This window comes from Thamnophis sirtalis, unplaced genomic scaffold (genome assembly GCF_051295495.1).
Source record: "Thamnophis sirtalis isolate CommonGarterSnake01/CBP01778 unplaced genomic scaffold, rThaSir2_p1.2 scaffold_12, whole genome shotgun sequence".
In the NCBI taxonomy this organism is placed as follows: Eukaryota; Metazoa; Chordata; class Lepidosauria; order Squamata; family Natricidae; genus Thamnophis; species Thamnophis sirtalis.
In genome coordinates this window covers 24,363,116-24,389,704 of record NW_028261392.1, presented here as the reverse complement: position 1 = coordinate 24,389,704, position 26,589 = coordinate 24,363,116, and the positions used below count along the sequence as shown (strand labels likewise).

Here is a 26,589-nt window from a genome sequence, read left to right as displayed (position 1 = left end):
GGAGACTTGAGCAACTTGAAGAACCTAAGGCAAGGTCAGCTAAAGAACAAGCAGGTCAAAAGCAGCCTGGAAGCAAGATATGATTTGGAGAATAAGGAGCTTGCGGTAGTAATTGAAGAGCTGAAGTAGAGGGTTGTTGCCATTGCTGAAAAGATTAAACGATATGAAAATCAAGTAATTCAGTCCAAGGAAAACTTATATTTCAGAGCAAATCAGCACCATTTTTATAAGAGCTTAGAAAGTGGAGATGGAGTAACAACAAATGAAAAGCCTGATAAAGAGAAAGCTCTGAAATTCTGGAAGAACTTGTGGGAAAACAACAAGAAGCACAACAGAAATGCAAAATGGATCAAGCAGGTTGATGATTCTATTAAGGTGCATAAAATGGAAGATGTGAAAATAACAAAAGAAATGGTGCAAAGGCAGTCAAGAAAAGTGAAGAATTGGAGTACACCTGGACCAGATGAGCTACATGGCTTCTAGCTAAAGGCACTTACAAGTGTGCATGAAAGATTGGCAGCCCAAATGAACCAGGTATTAAAAACACCTGAAAATGATGAATGGATGACAACTGGAAGGACATTTTTGATCCAAAAAAATAAAGAAAGAGAAAAGGACACTGGAAACTATAGGCCATCACTAGCATCACCACCAGGTGGATTCGTAACTGGCTGACCAACCGCACTCAATGTGTAGTTCTCAATGGAACTGCATCTACAAGGAGGGAGGTATGCAGTGGAGTACCCCAAGGCTCTGTTTTAGGCCCAGTACTCTTCAACATCTTCATCAATGATCTGGATGAGGGGATAAATGGGGAACTCATCAAATTTGCAGATGACACCAAGATGGCAGGAATAGCCAACAATCCAGAAGATAGGCTTAAGATACAGAAGGATCTTGACAAACCTGAACATTGGGCACTATCTAACAAAATGAAATTCAATGGTGAAAAAGTAAGGTTCTACATTTAGGCAACAAAAATGAAATGCACAGGTACAGTATACTGTAGGTGGTACTTTGCTCAATAGTAGTAACTGTGAGAGGGATCTTGGAATCCTAGTGGACAACCATTTAAATATGAGCCAGCAGTGTGCAGCAGCTGCCAAAAAAGCCAACACAGTTCTAGGCTGCATAAACAGAGGGATAGAATTAAGATCACGTGAAGTGTTAATACCACTTTATAATGCCTTGGTAAGGCCACACTTGGAATACTGCATTCAGTTTTAGTCACCACGATGTAAAAAAGGTGTGGAGACTCTAGAAAGAGTGCAGAGAAGAGCAACAAATATGATTAGGGGACTGGAGTCTAAACCATATGAGGAATGGTTGCAGGAACTGGGTATGTCTGGTTTAATGAAAAGAAGGACTAGGGGAGACATGATAGCATTATTCCAATATTTATGGGATTGCCACAAAGATGAGGGAGTCAAACTATTCTCCAAAGCACCTGAGGGCAGAACAAGAAGCAATGGGTGGAAACTAATTAATGAGAGAAGCAACTTAGAATTGAGGAGAAATTTCCTGACAGTTAGAACAATTAATCAGTGGAACAGCTTTCCTCCAGAAGTTGTGAATGCCCCAACACTGGAAGTCTTTGCCATTTGTCTGAAATGGTATAGGGTTTCCTGCCTAGGCAGGGAGTTGGACTAGAAGACCTCCAAGGTCATTTCCAACTCTTCTTTTGTATTGTATTGTGTTGTGTTGTGTTGTGTTGTATTGTATTGTATTGTATTGTATTATATTGTATTGTATTGTAACATACAAGCTCCTTACTGACATCATTGCAAATCAAATTTACAGATACTTGGAAAGAAATGACTTGCTTCCTGTAGAACAGAAAGGATGCTGCAAAAATTCAAGAGGAACAAAGGACCAACTGCTGATTGACAAGCTAATCCTAAAAAAATCAAAGAAAAGACGAACCAAGCTGTTCATGGCTAGGATAGATTATAAGAAAACGTTTGATTTCGTTCCCCACAGCTGGATCAAGAAATGCCTGAAAATCTTTGGCATCAGCAGCATACAAAAATTCATGGAAACTTCAATGAACCTCTGGAAAATGAAGCTCATGGCTAATGGAGAAGAACTGGGTGAAATTGAAATCGAACAAGGCATTTTCCAGGGCGATTCCCTTTCATCCCTACTTTTTATACTCTCAATGCTACCACTGACAACCATTTTGAAGTAGGTGAACTGTGGATACAAACTTGCAAAGAAAAGACTGAAAATTTCACACTTGGTGTACATGGATGATTTGAAGCTGTTTGGTAAAACAAAAGCTGAACTGAATTTATTAATTGAAAGCACAAAAGAATTTAGCCAAGACATTGGTATGCAGTTTGGAATTGACAAATGTGCAACAATGGCAACCAAAGCAGGCAAGGTCCTAGAATATGATGGAATACAACTTGAGAATGAAGAAATGATAAAGGCAGTAAAACCAGAAGAAGGCTACAAGTACTTGGGGATTTTAGAGGCCTTTGACTTAATGCATAATAAAGTCAAGGAATTAATCTCAGCCAAGTACATTTGATGAATTCGCAAGATATTAAAGTCCAAACTGAGTGGAGGGAACATCATAAAAGCCATAAATACCTGGGCTATACCTGTGATTCAATACTCTGCAGGGATAATTGATTGGACCCAGATGGAGCTGGACAATTTGGACAGAAAAACAAGGAAGCTTATGACAATGAATCATGCTTTGCACCCTAAAAGTGATGTTGACTGATTGTATCTACCAAGAGCAGAGGGTGGTCAAGGACTCCTACAAGTAAAGCAGACTTTGGAAGAAGAAAGACACAGCTTGAATGATTACATCCAGAAAAGTGAAGAACCAATGATTAAGGTGTTGCAGCAGATTGAGGTTTGCAATCTACTTATGAAAGACCAGGACTCGAGACCACGAAGGTGCGAGAGAAACAGGTTTATTGATGCATCGAGTTCAGCGTGCTAACACACCAAAATCTGAACTGCCTGGGCTCTGCCCAGGATGCTACTTTTATGCCGTGTTCCACACTGTGCATTCTCAAGGCATTTCCATACATGAGACAAACATGACATTTCGAAAAGGAGAAGTTCACTTTGGAATGTTACAAACAGAGAAGTACATAGGAAAAATACAAAAAGAGAAGTTCCTATAATGTCTTAAGCTGTCAGCTGTTTTACCTCTGTTCTATCTGACACCCACGCCTGGCTTCCTGTGCCCCTCCTTTACAGCGTCTTGCCACACTGTTCCAGCACTATTTTTAATACTTATGAGGAAGTCAGAAGTCAAAGTTGGAAGCTAAAAGTCAAAGTTGGAACTCCAGGGCACCAGAGTGAAATGTCACGCCAATATAAATTTATAAGGTCCATTCTATTAAGACTACCTAACCTGGCCAGCCACTGGTGGGTTTACCTGTGCACCCCCTCCTGCATCATTGGAAGTAAATAAAGGAGGCCTTTTGAAGACAACTAAGTTAAAAGCTGAATATAAGAAAGAAGTAATTGAGAAGTGAGCTGAAAATTGGAAAAGCAAAGCTATGCATGGCCAATACTTGAAAAGTATTGAAGGCAAAGCTGACCAAAAACTAACTTGGAACTGGTTAAGATCAGGAGTACTGAAAAAAGAAACAGAAGGCTTTATTTTGGAAGCTCAAGAACAAGACTTAGCCACAAACTGCATAAAGGCAAAAAGTCAACCTGTTACCACCAACAGCAAATGTCACTTCTGTAATGAGAAAGATGAGACAGTTGACCACCTGATCAGTGGGTGCAACAAAACTTTACAAACTGACTATCTACAATGCCATGACCGTGTTGCTAAGATTATTCACTGGAAATTGTGCCAAATGTTTGGATTTGAATACAGAAAAAACCACTGGGACCATCAGATTGAGAAGATTTTAGAGAATGAGAAAGTCAAGATCTTGTGGGACTTCAGAATCCAGACTGTCAGGCACTTGGCCTACAACACACCTGATATAACAATAATTGAAAAGAAAAAAGTATGGTTCATTGATATTGCAATACCTGCATAAATTGAAGATTTAACAGCAAGACAAAATCACAAAATACCGGGACTTGCAAATTGAGGTTGAGCGACTGTGGAAAAAGAAATCATGTGTTGTCTCAATTGTAATTGGAGCCCTTGGAGCAATACCTAAAGGGCTACCTCGCTATTTGAAAATTCTAAATTTACCTAACTTGAACATTCTGACTCTACAAAAAACCACCCTACTTGGAACAACTTATATCCTCCAACATTACCTAACAGTATTCTAGGTCCTTGGTTAGGACTCGAGCTGTTGAGCTACCAACCAGCCCCAAAAGCTGTGAATCTCACCAAAGATTAGCATAATAATAATAATAATAATAATAATAATAATAATAATAATAATAATAATAATAATAATAATAATAATAATCGCGCAGACTGATTATAAATTGCGGCACAATTCAGTAGCACAAATGATCCATTGGAATTTGTGCAAAAATTATAATATTAAAACAGCAACAAACTGGTGGGAACATCAGCCTGAAAAAGTCACCGAAAATCAGATGGTCAAGATCTTGTGGGATTTCCGTATACAAACCGACAAAATACTGGCAAAAATATAGTGCAGATGAAAACCGTGCCATAATGGCCTGTTACTACAACTCAGAGCCAGAAAAAAGAGGCTATTTAAAGCGAATGTATGAATTATGGAAACAACAATATCCAGATTCAAATGTTAGTGAACAACGACTAGCAGATCAAAGGCGATTTATTATACGGAATAAAGTGTTTAGTGAAGTTGAACATGAGGAAATTCAGGCAAATTGCAAAACCCAAAAAACAATATCACAAGCGGAAATAACTGATATTCAAGACACAACTAAAGACATTATAGTAGAACTCCCAGAAGAAGCTCTTGGGGAGGAAATAATATCACCACCACTAGAACCAGTTATCACTGAACCAACTGATGAACTAACTCAAAAACAAAAAGAATTGAAGGATAAGATCATGGAGCATTTTCTGCTTAATGAGGAAAGGCAACGTTTACCATCACTAAAAACTGTGCCGAAGAAAATTTTGGCCCCTATCATGAAAATGGTTAATGCAGTGTTTTCAACAATTGAACCAGGATCCATCTTGGAAACAAACCAGTTAATGTACAGCGCAGCTGTAATAGTCACTAATGAACTAGGCATTAAAATTAAAGTACCTAGTCATACAACAGAAAAAGCATCAAAGCCAAAGTGGAAAATCCGTTTAGAACAAAAAATAAAAAAATTAAGGGCAGATGCTAGTAACTTAAAGAACATGCATGAGCAACGGCTTAAAAACAACAAAATCATAGATCGGCTAATCAGGAGATATAGATTGGATACAAGAAACATCAATGAAGCTGTAGAGATTGTAAAACAGCAGATAACAGCAACAGCTAGAAAAATTGAAAGATATGAGGCACGAATCATCCAATATAAACAAAATCAGCAATTTCGATCAGACCAACGGCGTTTTTATCAAAGTCTTAATGTAAATGGTGACACCAAAAGTGAAAAACCAGAAAAACAGGCCACAGTTGAATTCTGGAAAGAATTGTGGGAAAATGCAAAGGACTACAACAAGGAAGCAAAGTGGATACATGACTTTGAGAAAAGCATTGGCAACAAACAAATGCAAGTATTAGAAATAACAACTGAGATGGTCAAAAATCGAGTTAAAAAGGTAAAGAATTGGACATCACCTGGAAAGGACCAATTACATGGTTTCTGGCTCAAATATCTGACCAGTTTACATGCAATATTGGCCAGGCAACTGAATGAAATTTTACAAAAGGGCCAAATTGATGAATGGTTGACAACTGGAAAAACATACTTGATTCAGAAAGATCCAACTAAAGGAACAACACCTGAAAACTATAGACCAATAACATGCTTGCCAACAACCTTCAAATTACTCACAGGCATTATTGCAGATAACATGATGGATTATTTGGAAACAAACAACATCTTGCCAGTAGAGCAAAAAGGCAACAAAAGAAGGAGCAGGGGCACAAAAGATCAGCTTCTAATTGATAAAATGATATTAGAAAATTGTAAGAACAGAAAAACGAACTTGAATATGGTCTGGATTGATTACAAAAAGGCATTTGACTCACTGCCACATAGTTGGATCATAAAATGCTTAGAAACAACTGGCATTAGCAAAAATATTACATCCTTTACTGAAAAGGCAATGAAACAATGGAGAACTGAGTTGGCAGTAGGGAATGAGAGCTACGGAATGGTTAATATCAAGCGAGGAATTTTCCAGGGTGATTCACTTTCACCTCTTCTCTTCATCATCGCAATGATCCCACTATCAGTAATCTTAAAAAAAATGAAATTAGGCTACCAAACAGCCAAAAAAGCTGAAAAAATTTCGCATTTACTATATATGGATGATTTGAAACTCTATGGAAAGTCAGAAATAGAAATCCAATCATTGACAAATACAGTCCGAGTATTCAGCACCGATATTTCAATGCAGTTTGGCATGGAAAAATGCGCCACTGTATCCATAAAAAGGGGCAAAATCACTGCATCTGAGGGAATTGAAATGCCCAATGGCCAACTAATTAAATGCAAAGAAAATGAAGCCTACAAATACTTAGGCATTCTGCAGTTGGATAACATCAAGCATGGAGAAGTAAAAACTATTGTCAGACGAGAGTACACCAACAGAGTTAGGAAAATTTTGAAATCTAAATTGAATGGTGGAAATACAATCAAGGCCATAAATACCTGGGCAATACCAGTTATAAGATACACAGCTGGCATAGTTAACTGGACACAAGCTGATTTGGACCTTTTGGACCGAAAAACCAGGAAACTAATGACAATGCACTACAGTTTACATCCACGTGGTGATACTGATAGACTATATCTGCCCCGAAAATCAGGTGGCAGAGGATTATTACAAGTGAAGCAAACAGTTGAAGAAGAAAAACATGCACTGGCTGATTATTTAAAAGAAAGTCAAGAACATCTATTAATCGAAGTAAAGAACAAAAATCTACTGAAGGCCCAACAGACAAAACAAGAATACAGAAAAGATGTGATAAAATCAAGAATGGAGAGTTGGCAGAACAAAGCACTGCATGGTCAATTTCTGGAAAAAATAAAAGATAAAGTGGACAGTGAACAAACTTGGTTATGGTTAAAAACAGGTACATTAAAGAAAGAAACAGAGTCACTAATCCTGGCTGCGCAAGAACAAGCTATCCGCACAAATGCCATTATGGCCAAAATCGAAAAATCCTCTGATGATGCCAAATGCAGACTTTGCAAAGAAGCTGACGAAACTGTTGATCACATACTCAGCTGCTGTAAAAAAATCGCGCAGACTGATTATAAATTGCGGCACAATTCAGTAGCACAAATGATCCATTGGAATTTGTGCAAAAATTATAATATTAAAATAGCAACAAACTGGTGGGAACATCAGCCTGAAAAAGTCACTGAAAATCAGATGGTCAAGATCTTGTGGGATTTTCGCATACAAACAGACAAAATACTGGCGCATAATACACCAGACATCACACTGGTTGAGAAAAATAAGGTCACAATCATAGACATCGCAATACCAGGTGATAGCAGGGTCGCCGAGAAGGAACATGAAAAAATCGCAAAATATCAGGACTTAAAAATCAAAATTCAATGACTATGGCACAAACCAGCAGTGGTAATTCCAGTGGTAATTGGCACACTGGGTGCTATTCCAAAAGCACTGGAATTACATTTGAAACAGTTAAAAATTGACAAAATCACCATCAGTCAAATGCAAAAAGCCGCACTGCTTGGATCTGCACACATATTACGAAAATATGTTATGACGTCCTAGGCCCCTGGGTGGGGCCCGACTAGTAACCAATGCCAAATCCAGTGAAACAACTGGCCGCTGTGATACAATTGTGTAATAATAATAATAATAATAATAATAATAATAACAACAACAACAACAACAACAACAATAATATATGGTATCAACAACAACAACAACAATAATATATGGTATCATCCATAAGGAACTTACAGATATGACACAGCAAATAGTCTTGAACATAATGTGGTACATTGTGTTCATATTTTTATTAGTGCTCTCTCTGTCTCTCTCTCTGTCTCTCCTGGCCTCTCTTGTTAATTATAGCTAATATCTTGCCCAGCTGGAATCTTTGTAGAGAAGAAGACTCAATTAATCATGGAAAATAGGTAATTTTCACATAGGATTTCGTGCGCTCGCATTTAAAATGGAAATCTGAAGAAAAAATTTTAACAGCGGTACCAGAATCTACAGATATAAGACAGCTGCCCAGACATTGCCCGGTGCTTCTTGTACAGGATTTTATTTCTATACTATAGAACAGACTTGAGTGAAGATGGATGAGAATTTTGGAGTATATTCCTCAACACATCTGGTGTGTGTGAGTGTGTCTGTGAGTGAGAAAGAGAGGTGGGGACACATGCTGCTAGTGCTGTAGAGTATCAAGAACATGTTTATTTCAAGGGTTGATCATCAGGGAAATGGGAATGCATTTCTCTTTTCAAATACACACACACACACACACACACACACACACACATCTATCTCTATCTCTATCTCTATCTCTATCTCTATCTCTATCTCTATCTCTATCTCTATCTCTATCTCTATCTATCTATCTATCTATCTATCTATCTATCTATCTATCATCTATCTATCTATCTATCTATCTATCTATCTATCTATCATCTATCTATCTATCTATCTATCTATCTATCTATCTATCTATCTATCTATCTATCTATCTATCTATCTATCTATCTATCTCACCCAGGCCATTACGACACGAAACAACAATAGACACACAGCCAGCACCAATCAGCACCAATCTACCAATCAGGATACAACCACACAACCAATCATTCCACTTACTGAAACAAAGCCAGCACTCCACCCCACCCCTCCCAAGATTTATAGAGACGGCAGCTCCGATCACACTTTAAGCCCAAAACCCAGCCGGAAGATGGCGAGTGACACCTCGCTGAAACATTGCCAAGACAATCTCAATCTTACACGGGAAAAGACCCGAATACAACAAGACCAGCATATGTATGTATGTATGTATGTATGTATGTATGTATGTATGTATGTATGTATGTCACCACCTGCTCGGCCATCGTCTTTACCTGTATTTGAGCTCTTCGGTGCATAAAGCACTTGTGTGATGCTCCGCCGAGCAGCTGGAGCATCGCGGAGGCATCGCAAGAGGTAAGGACGCATGTGGTGGACACAGGCCACCGTTGCACTGTACCGGTTGCACCGGGATGCAGAACCCACCACTGAACAAAGCCCACCAGTTTCACTGCTCTAGAAGCCATTGTAGGAGAAGACCAGGTTGAGCTTTTGAAGAAAACGGTGCCTTTAATTTACTAAATTATGTGCCTTATGCTACATGAATATCCAGAAATATCAGAAATAAGAATGGATTGCTTATTCCATTCACAAAGATTGTGAGAATCAATATGATGAAGTCTTGCTATTAGGAACATAAATAAACTCTTCCATATTTCATAAGCTCAGAATCATAAGGGAAAAACTCCACATTTAATTAATCAGAATATGCAGATAAACTTTCTGCAAACTCTTTCAAACATTGTGTAAGCCTTCTCTAATAAGATCTTGTTCAGAATCATTGATCTAGATTTCCCATGATTCACAAACTGCACTACCATTTGATGTTGGATAATCCAGTTTGAGAAACAGATCCAGACTGTAGTGTTTGTGGGAGTACTTTTCTGATAATGACTGACTCGAATATTCTTCAATTCAGGGTAATTCCCCCTTAATTTTGTAATACATTGTATTTCACACGATGATTTTTAAGTATTCTGATAAAAAAGTATGCAACATTTAAAAGACTGTAGAAATCATAGGAAATCCATCCCTAAAGGATCTTTTGATTTAGCTGAGAAAAACATTGTTCAACAATGTTTGAGACCTATTGAATACGAAAAAAGACCCTATTGAATACAAAAAAATGCTACCATAGCGCTGTTGATTAAAATTTGTCCTCTTGAGAAGGTACAATGTGGTCTCAAACTTTTCCCTTTTCAAGTGAGAGATTTTAGATGAGATAATAAAAACCAGTTTTTGGACTGGGTTAAGTACTAGCCTACCTCTGACCAGGATATTATGATGTTCAGAAACCTCAGTGCATATTCTGATCATCTTACAAATCAACCTCATGCTATGATTTATTCCTCCTCCTCCTCCTCCTCCTCCTCCTCCTCCTCCTCCTCCTCCTCCTCCTCCTCCTCCTCCTCCTCTCCTCCTTCTTCTTCTTGTTAGTCGCGAAGTCATGTGTGACCCATTCATCCAGGCCTCCCTGTCCTGTCCATTTAAGCTCACGCCTATTGCTTCGGTGACCCCATCCAGCCACCTCATTCTCTGTTATCCCCTTCTTCTTTTGCTCACAATTGTTCCCAACATTAGGCTCTTCTCCAGTAAGCCCTTCCTTCTCATTAGGTGGCCAAAGTATTTGAGTTTCATCTTCAGGATCTGGCCTTCTAAAGAGCAGTCAAGGTTGATCTCCTCTAGGACTTTATTTCACTACCATGATTTAAATAAGTCAATTTATTTAAATTCCATTTCTGAAATTCATGGATAATAGACTGACAGCTGTAAACATTTTACAGCACGTTCTGACAAAGAGTCATTTATTTTATGAACAGTGATGAAGTATAGCAATTTTTTTTAAAATTAATACTTCAAAACTTTTCACAATACGCAATCAGATTTTGTACATGCTCATCTAAGAGAGCTGAGTTGCACATAGCAAACAGAAATGACTTGTCTCAGCAGTCTTTGGATTAGAAATAACCCATGAAGCAAAGAAAAACTGTATCAAATAGAGTGAGTATATCTTGAACCAGAAGTCTCCGAATAAAGCATCAGATAAAAATTTATGATTATTCTTCCAGATCTTTTTTTTTAAAATCCTCTGTCATCCCTGAAGTGAGCCTGGCTGAATCCATCATGGAGCCTCCAGGGTCTAAGACATAAAAACTTTTATATCTAAGATATAAAAACTTCCCCGAACCAGCCTATACTTTTCAAATCACTTGTTTGGATTTGGAGATTTACTCTTTTACTTTTAAATCCACAAATGCAAGTAAGAACCGAAACAATGGCAATTTCTCTTAATAATCTGCCCATCCTCTTTTTATACCACTCTTTTATGTGGACATATACCATAGTGGGGGAGTATAAAAAATTAGGGGAAAGTGAGAGAGGAAGACAAATACACACACACACACACACACACACACAGGATACAAAGAGGCTGGATTTTCTCTGTCTCCTCCAGAAGCAGAAGAGGCAAGAAGAAGATTAGGGGACTAGAGGCTAAAACACATGAACAATGGTTGCAGGAATTGTCTGGTTTAATAAACAGAAGGTCTAAAGGTGACATGATAGCACTGTTCTGATATTTGAGGGGCTGCCACAAAGACAGGGGTGGGGAAACCTATTTTTCAGAGCACCAGAAGACGTCAATAAATGATGGATGGAAACTCATCAAGGAGAGAAGCAAACTAGAACGAAGGAAGAATTTCCTGACAGTGAGAACAATGAACCAGTGGAACTGCTTGCCTCCAGATGTTATGGGTGCTCCAACACTGGAGGTTTCAAAGAAGAGATTGGAGAACCATTTGAAATGGTGTATAGGGTCTCCTGCTTGAGCAGGGGTTGGACTAGAAGACCGCCAAGGTCCCTTCCAATTCTATTATTCTGTGTATTCACACACACAAACACACACCAAACACACACACTTTAAGATTCTTCACTTTCTGAATAATTTGAAGCTAAAGGTCAAGCATTCAGTTTATAATCTGGTAATCTTCATTCCACAATGAAAGTATTTCAGGTGTAATATTAAAATATTAATGGAAATAACTGAAAAATAAATTGTACAAAGAACATTGAAAATGAAATCTAGATTTTTTTAAAAAAAAAATTGCATACTGTGATTGAGATTCTATTATCTAGTGGATGAAATTAATGTTAAATGGCCAAAATGCCAAGAGAGTAGCAGAATTCTCTTTTGAATGTTACTACAAAGCAGCTGTACTAATCTATTCATATTAGTTTCACCTGATTGCCTCTTTTAATGTAGGTTACCAATTGCTCTGAAATGAACAGACCAAATGCTTAATACTCTGAAGGTCTGCTCTGATATTTTTAACTTTTCAAGCCCTCTACATTTCTAATTCCTATTTGCCAGAAAACATGAAAGGAGACTCTTTGACTTACTTTAACAAACAAACAAAATTTATTTTGCATCAACACTGGCCACGTTCTTTAACAATTAGATTAAACCAGTCCCGTTTTAGGAGATCTGTTAAAACAGGGGTGTCAAACTCACGTTGTCATGTGACATATCACGACTTCCCCACACTTCGCTAAACTGGGGATGGGCGTGGCCAGCACATGATGATTCCAGCCTGCAGACTATGAATTTGGCACTCCTTGTTAAAAGATTGGGGGGGGGGATGGGGTTGGAGACAGCTCTAGAAGGGGATCTAAAAGTTAGAATCCCAGTGCTTTGATGTTTTTCTGGGTGGATTTAATCCCTTTCTAAATTTAGTTATTATTTGGTAATGTTATTTTTCATTATATTACACCATTTTATATTTTAATTCTTCTATTATAAGGACTACAACCTTCTCAGATTTCTGCTGGATTAGAGAACATATAAGCTCCCTGTGTAATGAAAAAATATACTGTATTATTTTTTAAAAAAATGAATTGCAACTACAAATAGGGTCAATCCTCCCCCCCCTCCACAGACACATAAATTCCAGCCTTACTGCTTCAGAGAGTGTTTCTGTCCTTAACTGAATAGAATGGAATAGAATAGGAGAATAAAATGCATTCATCAAGACTAAAAAGATACAATGCTTAGTGGTAGTCAAGGTTACTAATAAGCTATCAAATCGTATTAAGAAACAATTAAAAATAATATAGATTGAAAGATGCAAGCAACATGGTTATAGTGATAAGTTGGAAGAGATAAGATACTAGTAAGGAAGAGAAGAATAATAGTAATACAGTCTTAGTAAATTATTTGACAGTGCTGTGGGAATTTGTTAAGCAGAGTTATGGCTTTCAGAAAAAACCTGTCCTTGTGTCTAGTTGTTCTGGTGTGCAGTGCTCTATAGCATCATTTTGAGGGTAGAAGTTGAAACAATTTATGTCCAGGATGTGAGGAGTTTGTAGATATTTTCATGGGCCTCTTTTTGACTTGTGCAGTATACAGGTTCTCAATGGAAGGCAGGTTGGTAGCAATTGTTTTTAAGTGTAATTGTTTTTAAAGATGTTCTACTGTCAGACTCTGCAGGAAAGGACCAAATTTTGTTATGGCTCCTCCACAGCAGGGTCTGATCTATTCCCCCAGACTGAACTGGTTTGCTAAATGGCTCCTCAGTCTCCATTGTGTTGAACAGACTGTATTAATAACGACTAAGACCAATATTATCTACTAAAGTAAGGACCTTGGGGAAAAGAGATAAACAATAAAGAAGCTTAACACAGGGAAGAAACAAATCCCATGTTGGTGGACAGAGGTGGGTTCCTACCAGGTTGCGCCTATTCGGTAGAACCAGTTCGTCAAATTTACCGAACCAGTTAGAAGAGGTTCCACCAGTGGACCTGGAAAGCAGGCCACACCTACAGAAGAGGTTCTAAATTTTTTTGAAACCCACTACTGGTCCTTGGATATGATTATTCTACACTATCATGCTCATATTTATAAAACTCAGTGCCTCTGTGAAAGGTAAGGATGACTACTGCGTTTGTGGTGCAATCAGAACATTGCGTGTGTTGAAGTTGTTTTAACGCAAACCAAAGATGCCTTTTAAAAAACAAGTTTACATCATATTCTTATGCATGCCAGTGCGGTGTGTGAGGTAATTTAAGGTTGTTCTGACAAGTGTCGTTGGCATCTTCATATCCGGTCACATGGGTGGCAAGCCACTCCCATCCGGTCACATGGGTGGCAAGCCACTCCCACAAAGGAGGCCACACCCACAGAATAAGTTCAAACAATTTTTGAAACCCACCACTGGCGGTGGCTTATTATTTGTTACACATATCCTATGACAAAACCCCCAGGTAATAAATGGTTTCTGTTCGAATTACAGAGCAGCAACTAATGGGAAAAGGAGCCCAACTTTTTTCTATAGCCTAAGGGATATCATACCTCAGGATAAGGCGATGGAAGCCCAAAGGCAACCCAGCCAAGTCTACTCTACCATTTCCTATCACAGTTTTCAACCAAAGATTGCAGAGATCAAATGGAATGGAATGGATGGCAGGCAGCATGCAGGCAGACACGTAGAAGCTGGGCTCTCCTGAATAATCTATTTAAAAGCCTAAAAAAAACCCAACCCCTAAACATGCACAGAATTGCATCCACAAGGGGGGGAGTGAATGGAGGAAAAGACTGGACCTGGAGAGAACAGAAAACTTGGAAATCAAACATTTTGTTGGATAAGTTATTCTGGTGAGTTCTGTGGAATAGCATAGGATGTCTCCAGGTTCCTTTGTTACGCTGAACAGTTTTGCTGAAGAGAAGGGAGAAAACACACCATAATATTTCAGCATTGAGATAATTTTCTCTACATAGGCTGTACCGTTTTTCTTTAAAATTGACTATAGTTCTTTTTGCCATTAACAGTGCATATTTACACAGACATAATTGCAAAATGAATTAGGTACAGATCTGTTTGCAGGTTTTTTTTTCTTTTTTCTCTCTCTGTATATTTATAAGGATTTATAAGGATTATGGTCTTTATTAAGTAAATAATTATGAATGAACTGAATATGAATTTTATATATGTTGAATGATCCTGAGAAAACGGAGTCATCATTTATTCACAGCTGTTTACAACTATCACTGGGAGGATTGTAAGCTTTTATGACCTGGATTAGAGGTGGGTTCCTACCGGTTAAGACCAGTTCAGCCGAGTAGGTAGAAGCTCGGCCGGACACGCGCCCGAACTGGCCATCTTGATTTTCTGTTTTGCACATGCGCAGAACAACCTTCATTGAAAAGATGTAATTGTTTTCCTTTTCTAATGTTGTGCGCATGCACAGACCTTTTTTTGTGCCCTGAACCAGTAGTAATGCCGGCAGGAACCCACCTCTGACCTGGATGGCAAACTTTTATTGTCTGGATGGTAAACCTTTATTGTATTGAGTTGCAACTATCACTCTACTTTCTCTTATGGATTACAAGTTGTCAGAGACTGCAAAATGTTTATAGTTATGAACCTATTCACTGATATGAAGAGTACGATCTTTGAATAATTTTTTAAATATATAAATGTAAAAACAACAAGCTGACATTTCATTTTCTACTCTCAGTTGAGACATTTTTTTCTTTTCAACTAAGATTTTGTTTTTCTTTTATTCATGTGTCATTTTTTAATATATCTGTGGATTGCAAACTATATCAAGAGGGCCACATTAACCACAGAAGGGACCAAAAGGAGAACACAGAACTCCTAATGGAATAATTCCTAACAGTGTAAATAATTAACCAATGGAATGGCTTGATTTCAGAAGTTGAGGGTGCTCTATCACTGGAGGTTTTTGAAAAGAGATTGGACAGCCATTTGACCCAAATGGAATAGATCCTTTCAACTCTGCTACTCTGTTATTCTAGAAGACCAACATTTAAGAATTTCAGTTTGATGGGCGGGGCTGATGTCGCTACAACATGACATGCAATCTTGGAGCTCCAGGATTGCTGTCGATATCTCTGTTGATGGACGGTCCTCTTTGGACCTAAATTGTCCCACAGAGATGGTGATAGAGAAGGACATGTCTTGCTGAACTCAGGGGCATCGCAAAGCCCCTGATTGATCCAGAAGAAGCTCTTTTTTTCCAGCGAAAGAGAAGCAGCCATTGAAGCTGCAAAAGGTTGGGACAGCCCCTGAATAGAAGAAAAGCAGGAGAGAGAGAGTGTCAAAATGATGAGATAAATTTTATTATTAGAGAAGAGAACACCCCAAAAGATTTAGAGTTAAATTAAAATTGAAGACAGAAGAAAGTAAGCGGCGAATTAGCCTGGATTAAAACTATTGTGTTATCTCTTTCACTTCAATTTCATTTCTTTCTATGGATGGAACTTTTACAAATGCCTCTTACTTTTAAATTGGACTTTTAAATTCCTCCTTCTTCTATTTTTCTCCATTTTTGTATTTGTGGATTAAAATTCTATTTCCTTTCAAGGCTCAGCTGGATCACAACTTTTAAGCTTTTTTCCCCTTTCTCTTCTTAAATCTGGAGATTAAAGAGAGGTAAAAGCAGAGAAAAAAGAAGTAACACTGCCATCTAGAGGCTGGAGGCTTGGTAACATCTGATATTAAAAGGCTATTAAGCATGTTTTGTTTATACAGGTGCTCTTTCGGAGTAAAGAGAAAGTCTTTACTTGAAAGATTACACTGAATTTTTTTGAAATCTAACAAAAAGCCTTGGATGTCTTAGTGGCATTGTTTACAACCTGGAAAAATTGCGCAACATGAAGAAGAAAAGGAACTAACATTACAAATAATTATATTAGAAATTCAAAAAGTTCTAATAAGCACAGAGAGAATTAATAAGAGAAAGGGGAGAAAATTTGGCAGAAAAAATGAGAGTAATTTTGGCAGAAGCACCAGTGATAACTAAAGGCAAGCTGATGGAAGGAACAGATGGAGGGTTTTGACTCTCTATAAGATATGGAATGAGCAACAAGTTGCTAAGAGAAGTCCACATAAGATTTATTAAGAAAACGCTTAGAATACAGATTCTACAAATGGCAAGAGATATTGGACTGCACTACTACTGGAAGGATACAGGATGATGAAATGAAATGTCACAATAAAATCAAGTTAAACAGTTAAACTTTGAGTATTATGTATAAGACAAAGTAATAATAGTTATAGTCAAACAATGATAATGCATTTATATATACTAGATTGATAATATGAAATTTTATATAAAATTGCAAGTGGGACTATGGAGATGATGTTGAAAAGCAACTTTATATAGAATAGAATATAAAGATGTAATATCATTGGATGATTTCAGGACAATGTAATGAAACGCCATAATATAAATTTACTTTAAATTTAGTATGCTTCATATAAAAAGGATGTAATAATAGCTATACTCAATGAATGTTTAATAATCATAATAATTGTATACATACAGTATATATTAGATTGATGATACTAATAATGGAAAAAACATGGAATTGGAAATTATTAGAGAATGTTACCAATACTAAAATAATAGAGTGACTTAGAATAGGATATAAAAATACTTTATTATTGGATATATTGAAGATGATATAATGAATTACTATTATATAAATGAATTCATATTTAGAATACCTTGTTTAAAATGAAGAAACAATAGTGATGATCAAACAAATGAAGTATTACAACAATAATGTATAATATATATATATATATATATATATATATATATATATATATATATATATATATATATATATATATATATATATATATATTGATTGATTGACAATATGTGACATTAGATAAAATTTAAGTGATGACTATGGAAAGGACACACAAAAACCTTGTAACCAATTGACACACTCTACGTAATTGAAGATGTTTTTATGTTACATGTCTTGTTTGTTTATGCTTGTTTAAAAATTAAAATTTTATTTAAAAAAAGAATTTCAGTTTAAATTTTCTTTTTAAAAAATCTTCTAAATTTTGTGGAATTTTGAAAATGAACTTTCATAATTTTTAAAATTTTGAAAAAAAAATCCTTTTAACTAGGAGGCCTGGTAGCCCAGCTTAGAGGCAGCCCAACGGCCCAGCTGAGTGGAGGTGGTGCATTGCAAATGGGGGCCCATTGATCAATGGTGAAATGGTGCCAGGTGGCAGCAGACTAATGGCTGTGAGCAGCACAGCAAACCAGCTGAGCCGCAATGGTGCAGAGCTAAATGGCAGCGGAGCGGAGCGCTCAGAGCAATGACTGAGAGCAGTGTGGTAGACCAGCTTAGCAAATTTTAAAAAGTTTCTTGAAAAAGCATCACATGTTTGAGGGGCTGCTACAAAGATGAAGAGGTCAAAAGTATTTTCCAAAGCATCAAAAGGCAAGATAAGAAACAATTGATGGAAGCTAAGCAAAGAGAGAAGCAACATAGAATTAAGGAGAAATAAGTTTCCAAGCATTGAGTTTAACAGCATTGAGTGATCAATGTTTTGCGTATGAGGAGCCGAGGTGGTGCGGTGGTTAAATGCAGCACTGCAGGCTACTTCAGCTGACTGCTAGATCAGCAGTTCAGCGGTTCAAATCTCACCGGCTCAGGGTTGACTCAGCCTTCCATCCTTCCGAGGTGGGTAAAATGAGGACCCGGATTGTTGTTGGGGGCAATATGCTGACTCTGTGAACCGCTTAGAGAGGGCTGAAAGCCCTATGAAGCGGTATATAAGTCTACTGCTATTGCTATTGCTATTGCGTACATTCCTTGAGAATTTATCACCCTCCTTTATGATATGCAATAGTGATTATAATTCTACTTAATGAATATAAATAGTGAGTACATTCTACTTAGATTAAAGTAATTCTTTGAACATTCAGTCCTTGGAATGCAATCAGTGATGGGATCCTGCCGGTTTAACAATCGGTTTGGTGATTGCGCATGCACGCAGTTTTAAGAATACTTACCTTCTGTGTTACTGTGTTACAGCTGAGGCATGGCAATCTGCTTTGCTGCACAAATCAGGTGAGAAGATATAGGTCAGTATAGTACAGGGGCAGGCGTGGGCCCACCTAATTGTTGTAAACCGGTTCGCTTCCAGCTGATTGTCAGAGCTACCGGTTTGCCCGAACCGGTCCGAACCGGTAGAATCCCACTCCTGTATGCAATCTTATTATGATCTCAAGGCAAAAAAACACCAGAAAGATCATGTCTCCTCTTGGTCTGAGAAGAGCTGAAGATAAAAGGATGGGTCTGAAAAGGAGATAGTTGGAAAGCCAAATAGGGAGGAGTTTCAGCAGGAAAAGAAGCAAAACCAATTAAAGTGAGTGATCCTTTCTATAACTGCTTTTGCTTTGCAATTATGAGGATTGGCAGGAAACAAGTCAGGGATATGCCAGGATACAGGACTGATAGAATCCCTCCCCCCATAAAACATAAAAAAATGAATAGGACGTAAGTAATGAATATGGAATCTAACTGAAAGGAATAAATTAATGCCATTTTGCCTCTGGGATCCCACCATCCAAACTAATTTCTGCTACAGTGTTTGAAAGCAACCTAATACAGAATAGCATTTGTATTAGCGCTTCCCATTTCAAAGACTATAGTTACAGCAGCAGCAGCAAGGAAATAATGATCATTTCTGTTATAACTTCAATTCACAGCAAATTAAGATTAAGATTGCTTGAACAGGAAAGGAACCCAAGGGCACTTCAACACAGCCTTTTTTTTCCTGCCCTTCTCTTCCTGCAAAACATTTTTATGTTGGTTGCAAAATGTGTTCACTCCTGAAAAGAGGCAGGGGATAGCATAAGCTTACCCAGTGGTTTCTTCCAGATGACTAAACAGGGCGTGTAAAAATCATAATTCATTTAATATCCACATTCCAAGCTAAGGCAGGTCCAGGAATAACAAAATATTACCACCCCCTTCCTACAGAGAAAAATATTTTCCCTTCTGATTAAGCTGTGCGCAAGCCTGATCTTAATCCCTCAAGTCAACTTCCAGTACAACCATTTTCAACTGGGGGCTCCCTGAGAGATCTCTGGGGAATCTGAAAATGTAGGGATTGAAAGTTGCCCATGAAATCTATTACACGGCATTAAAATATATATTTTAGAAGTAACCATAAAATCCATAAAACCTTGACAGATTTAGAGTATCAGGCAACACCAGTTCTTACAAGGTATGGATTATATGATAACCTCCTCTTGTTTAGTAATGGACAAGCAAGGCAGTCTTCTAAAGCCTAGCTGGGTACATATACAGATATACACAGTCTCTTAAATTATTGCTCCAAAACCAAGTTACTAACTGAATCTGAAAAGAAATTGTTAACTAATATAATGATTTCAAGAAGTGGGGGGGAAAGGGCCAGTAGCTCCCAAATGTGTTCTGGCAATAAAATCCTGAAAAAATGAAGTTTCCAAATTACGAATGAAGGTGAATATATGTATCCCATGATAATGTTGTGGGATCCAATCTGAGTCAGTCACCGGGACCAGAGGTATAGTCTTCCGAGCTTTCGAACTCATGTTAGAGCCCATCCTCTGGGAACTTCTCTGTATGTTTTGGGCTGTTCTGTGTGTGGAACTTATATGGTGGCCGTTGTGTATAGTTTTTTAGATGTAGATTGGGGTGTTTCCAAATTACTTTTACAGGCAGACCTACACGGAAATTCTATCAGTAGTCTGAGTGTAGCCAATGTACGTCAATTTACGGTAATCCCTTACTTCAAAGGATAGTTAGGAGTGCAGAAAAAAATCAATTGTAACTTGCCTGCTTTTCATTGGGAACTTGTATACTGCATGAGCCAAAAAAGGGATGGGAAAATATCTACACACCCTGAACATAAACTGTTTCAACGTCTTCCCTCATTGCATGCCCAAACAACCAGACACAAAGAATTTTCCCTCATGCTATCACTCTACTAAACATCTAATTCCCACTGTACTGTTAGATATTTATCCATGTAGTAGGGCTGTATGATTTTACCATCTTTCACATCTTCTCATCTGTCTCATCTTTTCCACTACCTTCTGCTATTAGTATCTTATGATTTACCATTTGTTGTTTGTATCTCATGATTTATGATTGTATCTTATGATTTATGATCTATGACTTATCACTTTGTGTTTGTATGTACACTGAGAGCTTAGGCACTAGAGAGAAATTCCTTGTGTATCCAATCACACTTGGCCAATAAATAATATTCTAATTTCAATTCTAATATTCCAGTTCAGCTTTCTCCAGATAGGGCTGCAGTTAGTGAATTCATCTAACTCTTTAAAATGCTTTCTAGGAACAATGGACATACCTTCTGCTCCATAGAAAGCATCACGCTCAAGAGCCTTGACACTCTATTAAATCTCTGCAGAAGTCAAGGGATTAGGGACAAGTCTTTTGTCCCTAATAGGCAACCACTCCATTTTCAACAGCAACGAAAAATGCGTGAACTTTTTTAAAAAAAAGCTACTTAGAACGTGTGAAAATAGAAAAAAAGTAAACTTCCTTTAATTAGGACTACCATACCTGAAGCAACAATCTTCCAAGATTGCTGCTTGTCATGAATAGGAAATTTCACAGTAAAAGCAGGAAGTGATGAGGCTGTCCACCATACCAAAGTAAAAGTTATCACATTGCCAGGCAAATATTTCATGATTAAGAAAACCACAACTATCAGAATTTTTATCAGACATTGCATACAAGGTCTCTGAGGAAGACTATCAGGCATGTAATGTTCAGTCTTTATATTTTCCGCAAGATTTCCAATGACTATGTTTAAGTTTTCCTTACACTCACCAAATTCGGGAGGAGGGGGAATCCTAAGGTTAAAAAAATGTGTTCCTTGTGTTTTTTCTAGTGACGAGTTAAAAAGAGGGAATGCATTTGTGGGGAAAAGAAAGAGAAACTTACAAAAAAAAAAGTTTCACTTCCATTTAGTTTTACACTTCTCTACTCTTAACTTGTAGAGCAAAAATATAATACTGTTCTTTGGTCACTGCAATAATAGAACCCCGAGAGAAGGAACTGATTTTAATAAAATCAAAGTTAACAGACTAGCAAATTCACTTAGTTTTACACTTCTGTATACCAGAACGTGGTTTTCAAACAGTAAAAATACTGCTTTGTTGAAAAAGATCCTCTGGATTCTGGTTATTTTCATAGGCATAGTTATATATAATTAAATCATAATTCTGAAAATGTAATCACACAATCATTTATTCTTTCTCATTCTCTAATCATTTCAAATCTTTGCAGACACTGAAAATGTTATTATCATTGCACATAAAACAACATAATTAAGATGTTCAGTTAATAAGTTGGGATACAATGAACATAACAATGAGTTTCTGAGTAGATAACTTTATAATGTATGTGTTAGGAATATAATTCTAATGGTTGGGTTGGCAATATAAAAATCATGTAACAATGTTGTACCTGTTTCTTTAAATCATACTGTAAAATGTGATTGGTTGCTGTTTTCCCCAATCGGCCATAAGAGGGAGCCAGAATGACTGTTAGTCTCTCTGTTTGTTAGATGCTGGGCTGATTTGATCTGAGTGTTTTGGAAGCTGGCAGTGCCGTGAGCTATTGTAAGTTTTGCAACTGCTAGCAAACTTTGAGTACTGAACTAATTATATGATACTGGATTATGTTATTTGGATTATCCCTTTACTGAGAGACGTTGATGACTGACTATTTTATCCATGTATGACTTGGACTGTTTAATGGACTCTGATACTTCTATTTCCACGAAAGTAAAAGCCTATTTAAACTGCAGTGTCTCTGTATGCCGGTTTATGTGTTCTCCAACACAACTTTCACAACCTTTCGCTGAACGTACTCGTTCTCCCAACGGGGAGCTTACCTAACAGTATGCAGTATTTCATTTCATTTCATTTATTGAATTTATAGGCCACCCAATCCCGGAGGACTCCGGGCGGCTTACAGAAATGAAAAATATTAAAAAGGATTAAAACAATAAGATACAACAAGATTAAGAAGAAATACAACATGCACCCAGTCAAAGGGGGGCTGGACCTCAATCAAGAGGTCAGCAGCCCCAGGCCTGCCGGAAAAGCCAGGTTTTGATAGCTTTACGGAAGGCCATGAGAGTGACCAGTAATCAAAACAGCTGGCTCATAGTATTTGACTGAAAAGGTACAGTATTTATAATGGACTGAAAGCTAGGCCTGGCTATACATAAGGCTAGCCTATAAAGTATACACAGCATATACATTCTGAAATGTCAGAGCATGTCAGTTCTTACTTTCTTTAGGATGCTGCCCTTATGGAAAGTAGAGGGATGCAGTGCTACACATTGATAGGCAAAATGTACTTTGTAATGTGCAAGAGTGCTCACATAGCTCCTATCCTTAAAGTAGATGAATCTTTTTCCAGCACTGTCTGGCTGCCAGACTTCTCCAAGTCTGTAACATGCACATGGTTAAAGCATCTTTGTGCCTTGAAATCCCAAAAGCTGTTTAGCCAAACTAGAAAGCACAGGACCTTTGAAAGGAGAATATCCAACTTTTAAAAAGTAAGAAATAATATACATGGTTAAATGAGAAAACTTTAGTTTTTTTTTTTTTTAAAAAATAAAAATTTAAAATTAGAACATCTTATACAAAATGAGGTTTTGGAAGAAAAAAATTAACTTCTCTTTTCTCCTTTATGCAAATGTCTAGATTCTTTTGCCTCTTACTCAGGTGCTGCAGAAGTTCGAAGTGTTACTGTTCTTTGAATTAATGGACAGGGAAGGTGGCAAATATTCAGGAGAAGTTATTAATCTCTTTGCTATATACAAGAACCAGTTTATTCTGCCTCCTAGGGTTAGGGTTTCTTTCATATCTTTGACGCTGTTGTGACCCGTCTGCCAGAGAGAATGGTTGGTAAAAAGTACAGATGGGGTTTCTTTGCTGGGAAAGTGTCAACAAGTGAGGTTTTTTTTTTTTTTTTTAAAAAATGTTTTCTCTCCCTCATGCAAATAGATATATTTTCTTTCTCTTGCTCAGATGTCCTGGGAGACATCAAGATCAGTACAGTGTGAAAGACCATCTGAGAAATTGTCAAGATGGAGCCTGAGGAGAAGAGCATAAATTTCTCCCTCATCTCTATGCAAGTGAGCATTATTCTGTCTCCGGCAGAGGCAACTGGAATTTCTGAAAGCCCGGTTGCCTCTTGAAAAAGCACCTTTGAGACAACCATGACCTGGATGACTGAGAATCATCCATAGATTGTCTCCTGCAGAGGTAGTTTGGAAGACTGTCTAGGTCAGGGGTGTCAAACTTGGTTTATTGAGGGCCGCATCAGGGTTGTGTTTGACCTTGGGAGGCCAGGGTAGACATGGCCAGCTTGACATCACTTGTGTTGGAGGCACCTGTGTTGGCCTGAGCACTCTGCCATTTTCGGCTGCAAGGACCTCCTGCAACCCTCTGTCAGTGAAAACGGAGCTCAGGAGTATCTCACTGGCAATGGCACTGCAGGCCGGTACACTGTTTCCATGGGCCAGATCTTAGTACCCTGTGGGCCGGATCTGGCCCACAGGCCTTGAGTTTGACACCCATGGTCTAGATGGCAAGAATGGAATGTAGGAGGAGAAGACTGGGAACTCCACCACTTCCAGAAAAATGGCTGAGAGAAGCTGAGAGGAATGCTGTGAAAAGACTTGAAGGGAAGCTTTGATTGGATAAACCCAACTAAAGTTTATTTGGAAACTGAAAGAAGGACCTGCTTTGAAACAGCAAATTCATTCAGATAGTTCACCTATCAATGCAAACCAGGAACTCTGCTCCCAGTTGATCAGTTCTTTTCATGACAGGCTAAGGCCTTAATGTTTATTGGTTTTAAGAGGTGTAATGGCATGGCTACAAATTTTGTTTATTCTTTCTTATTCAAACTTTATTTTTTTTTTACTGCAACCTGCCCTAGCTCTATGGCAGTGGTTCTCAACCTTTTCTTCACCGCAGGCACCCTTTAAATACCTTTTTGTAGCCATGGAAATGTCCACGGACTCTCGAACTTAAATCATAACATTTCTTCAAGCCTTGTGATGACCCAGGGGTCCGTAGACCACATGTTGAGAACCACTACTACATGATGTTGTAGTTCACTATGCTAATCTGCTTAAGTTGCCTCCACCAATTCACTAAGAATATTGCCAACAAGCCACAACTCCAGCATAACTGAAGTCTTGCTACCATTGATGAGTGAATTTTTTTCTAGGCGCCACCATGTTTGGCAACTGATTGTATTAATCCTCCTGACATCCTCAAAGTCCTAAGCAATCAGGGGCAACAAATTATTCATCCATACAGAAACAAATCAATGGCTCTTCTTCCGAATCTAGACCAGAAAAGGCCACGCTTTGCAAGTAAGCCAAACTGAGAGCTCTTACCTAACAACCACAAATAGATTTGCCAAGCAGCTATGCCAACCCCCAGTAGACAAAAAAAGTCAGAGATCAGTAATCAGAAATAACAACATACGACACCTTACAAGGACAAATCAATTAACATTACTCAGTGTAATTCAAAAAAAAAAAGTGGAAAACTAAAGAAATGTTGTATTTTTAAACTGGAATCAGATGTATTCATTGGTCTGGCCAACATCTGCATTGGCTATTTGTTAGATAATTTGGACAATAAATGATGTAGTCATTTCTTCATCTTTGCTATCTCTGCCTTCAGAAAGCTACAGGGAGAACATTTTAAAATCATTGTGGAATATAACTAAAGCCTGACAGAATTAATTTCTTCTAGACAATTTACAGTCCCTGAGATTTTCATTCTACTCTAGCAAATAAGGAGTTCCTTTAGAAGCCTTGGGTTTTCCTTATTATAACTTATGGACAAATTTTTTAATTGAAGCACAAAGCTCAAACAGCTGAAATGAATAGATTTGCCCTCAAATCTCAAATCAAAAACTCAAAGCAAACCATACCGTCTTTGAATATTGAATCTCAATCAGATCAAATCAATTCTGATTTACACAGGTCATACATAACATTGGTCACTATCTCTGTAATCTGATCCCACTTTATTGGGGAGAGTACTTGTATTTTCTACTCGCGTATGTTGCTTTCTGCCCATCAATTTCGGCTGTGTGTTTTAAGGAAAATGTTAACGGATTAACTTCAATGCTCATGACAGTGTCACTAGAATGTATTTTAAGGGCCAAATTAGACATGACATCTTCAAACTGCAATAGAATATTGCAGTCACCTAGAATAGCTTTTGTCACCTTCATAGAAGGTGAAAATAAAGCTAGGAGGGAAACGATTAAAAATCAACTACCTATGTTCTCCATTCCTGGACAGTGCTGTACTCTAAAGCTGCTATTGCTTTACTTTGAAAGAAGGTAACATCAACAAATAAATTCTATCATTAAGATCACCTGGAATTTGAAAATTAGAGTTGAATTGCACAGACTTAACTATGTATTCAATAATCAGTTTTCATTCTGAATAATGAGGAAAAATATACCAAAGAGGGGGGAAATACCAAATTTGTGCTCCTTCCTAGTACATCAATACCCTATCTGCTCAGAATAGCATGTGCAAACTTCATAAGCATTTTCAAATAGGCACTAGAAATAGATTGTAATCAGATAGACATACCTATCTCATTAAAACCGCTGTAGCCCAGCTCCTGTCGGCTTAACCCCAGTTCTTCAAGGTCCAAACACTCAAATCCTGGTGGACACTGGTAACCTTCTTCTGATGCTTTTGAACAATGCGTGTCTGGGATTGCCAAATTATTCCAGGTTATGTTTCTATTGGGATGGCAAGGAAATCAGTTAGTTA

General features: G+C 37.7%; 1 protein-coding gene across 2 annotated transcripts in view; it reads right to left on the bottom strand.

Moving 5' to 3' along the window:
* NALCN (sodium leak channel, non-selective) overlaps positions 1–26,589 on the bottom strand; it is a 237,133-nt gene that overhangs the window by 151,390 nt on the left and 59,154 nt on the right. For both annotated transcript variants that reach the window (XM_087726865.1, XM_087726866.1), the window contains one exon: positions 26,404–26,558. In XM_087726865.1, the coding sequence (XP_087582991.1) occupies positions 26,404–26,558 (155 nt within the window). The remainder of the gene's footprint in view (positions 1–26,403; positions 26,559–26,589) is intronic.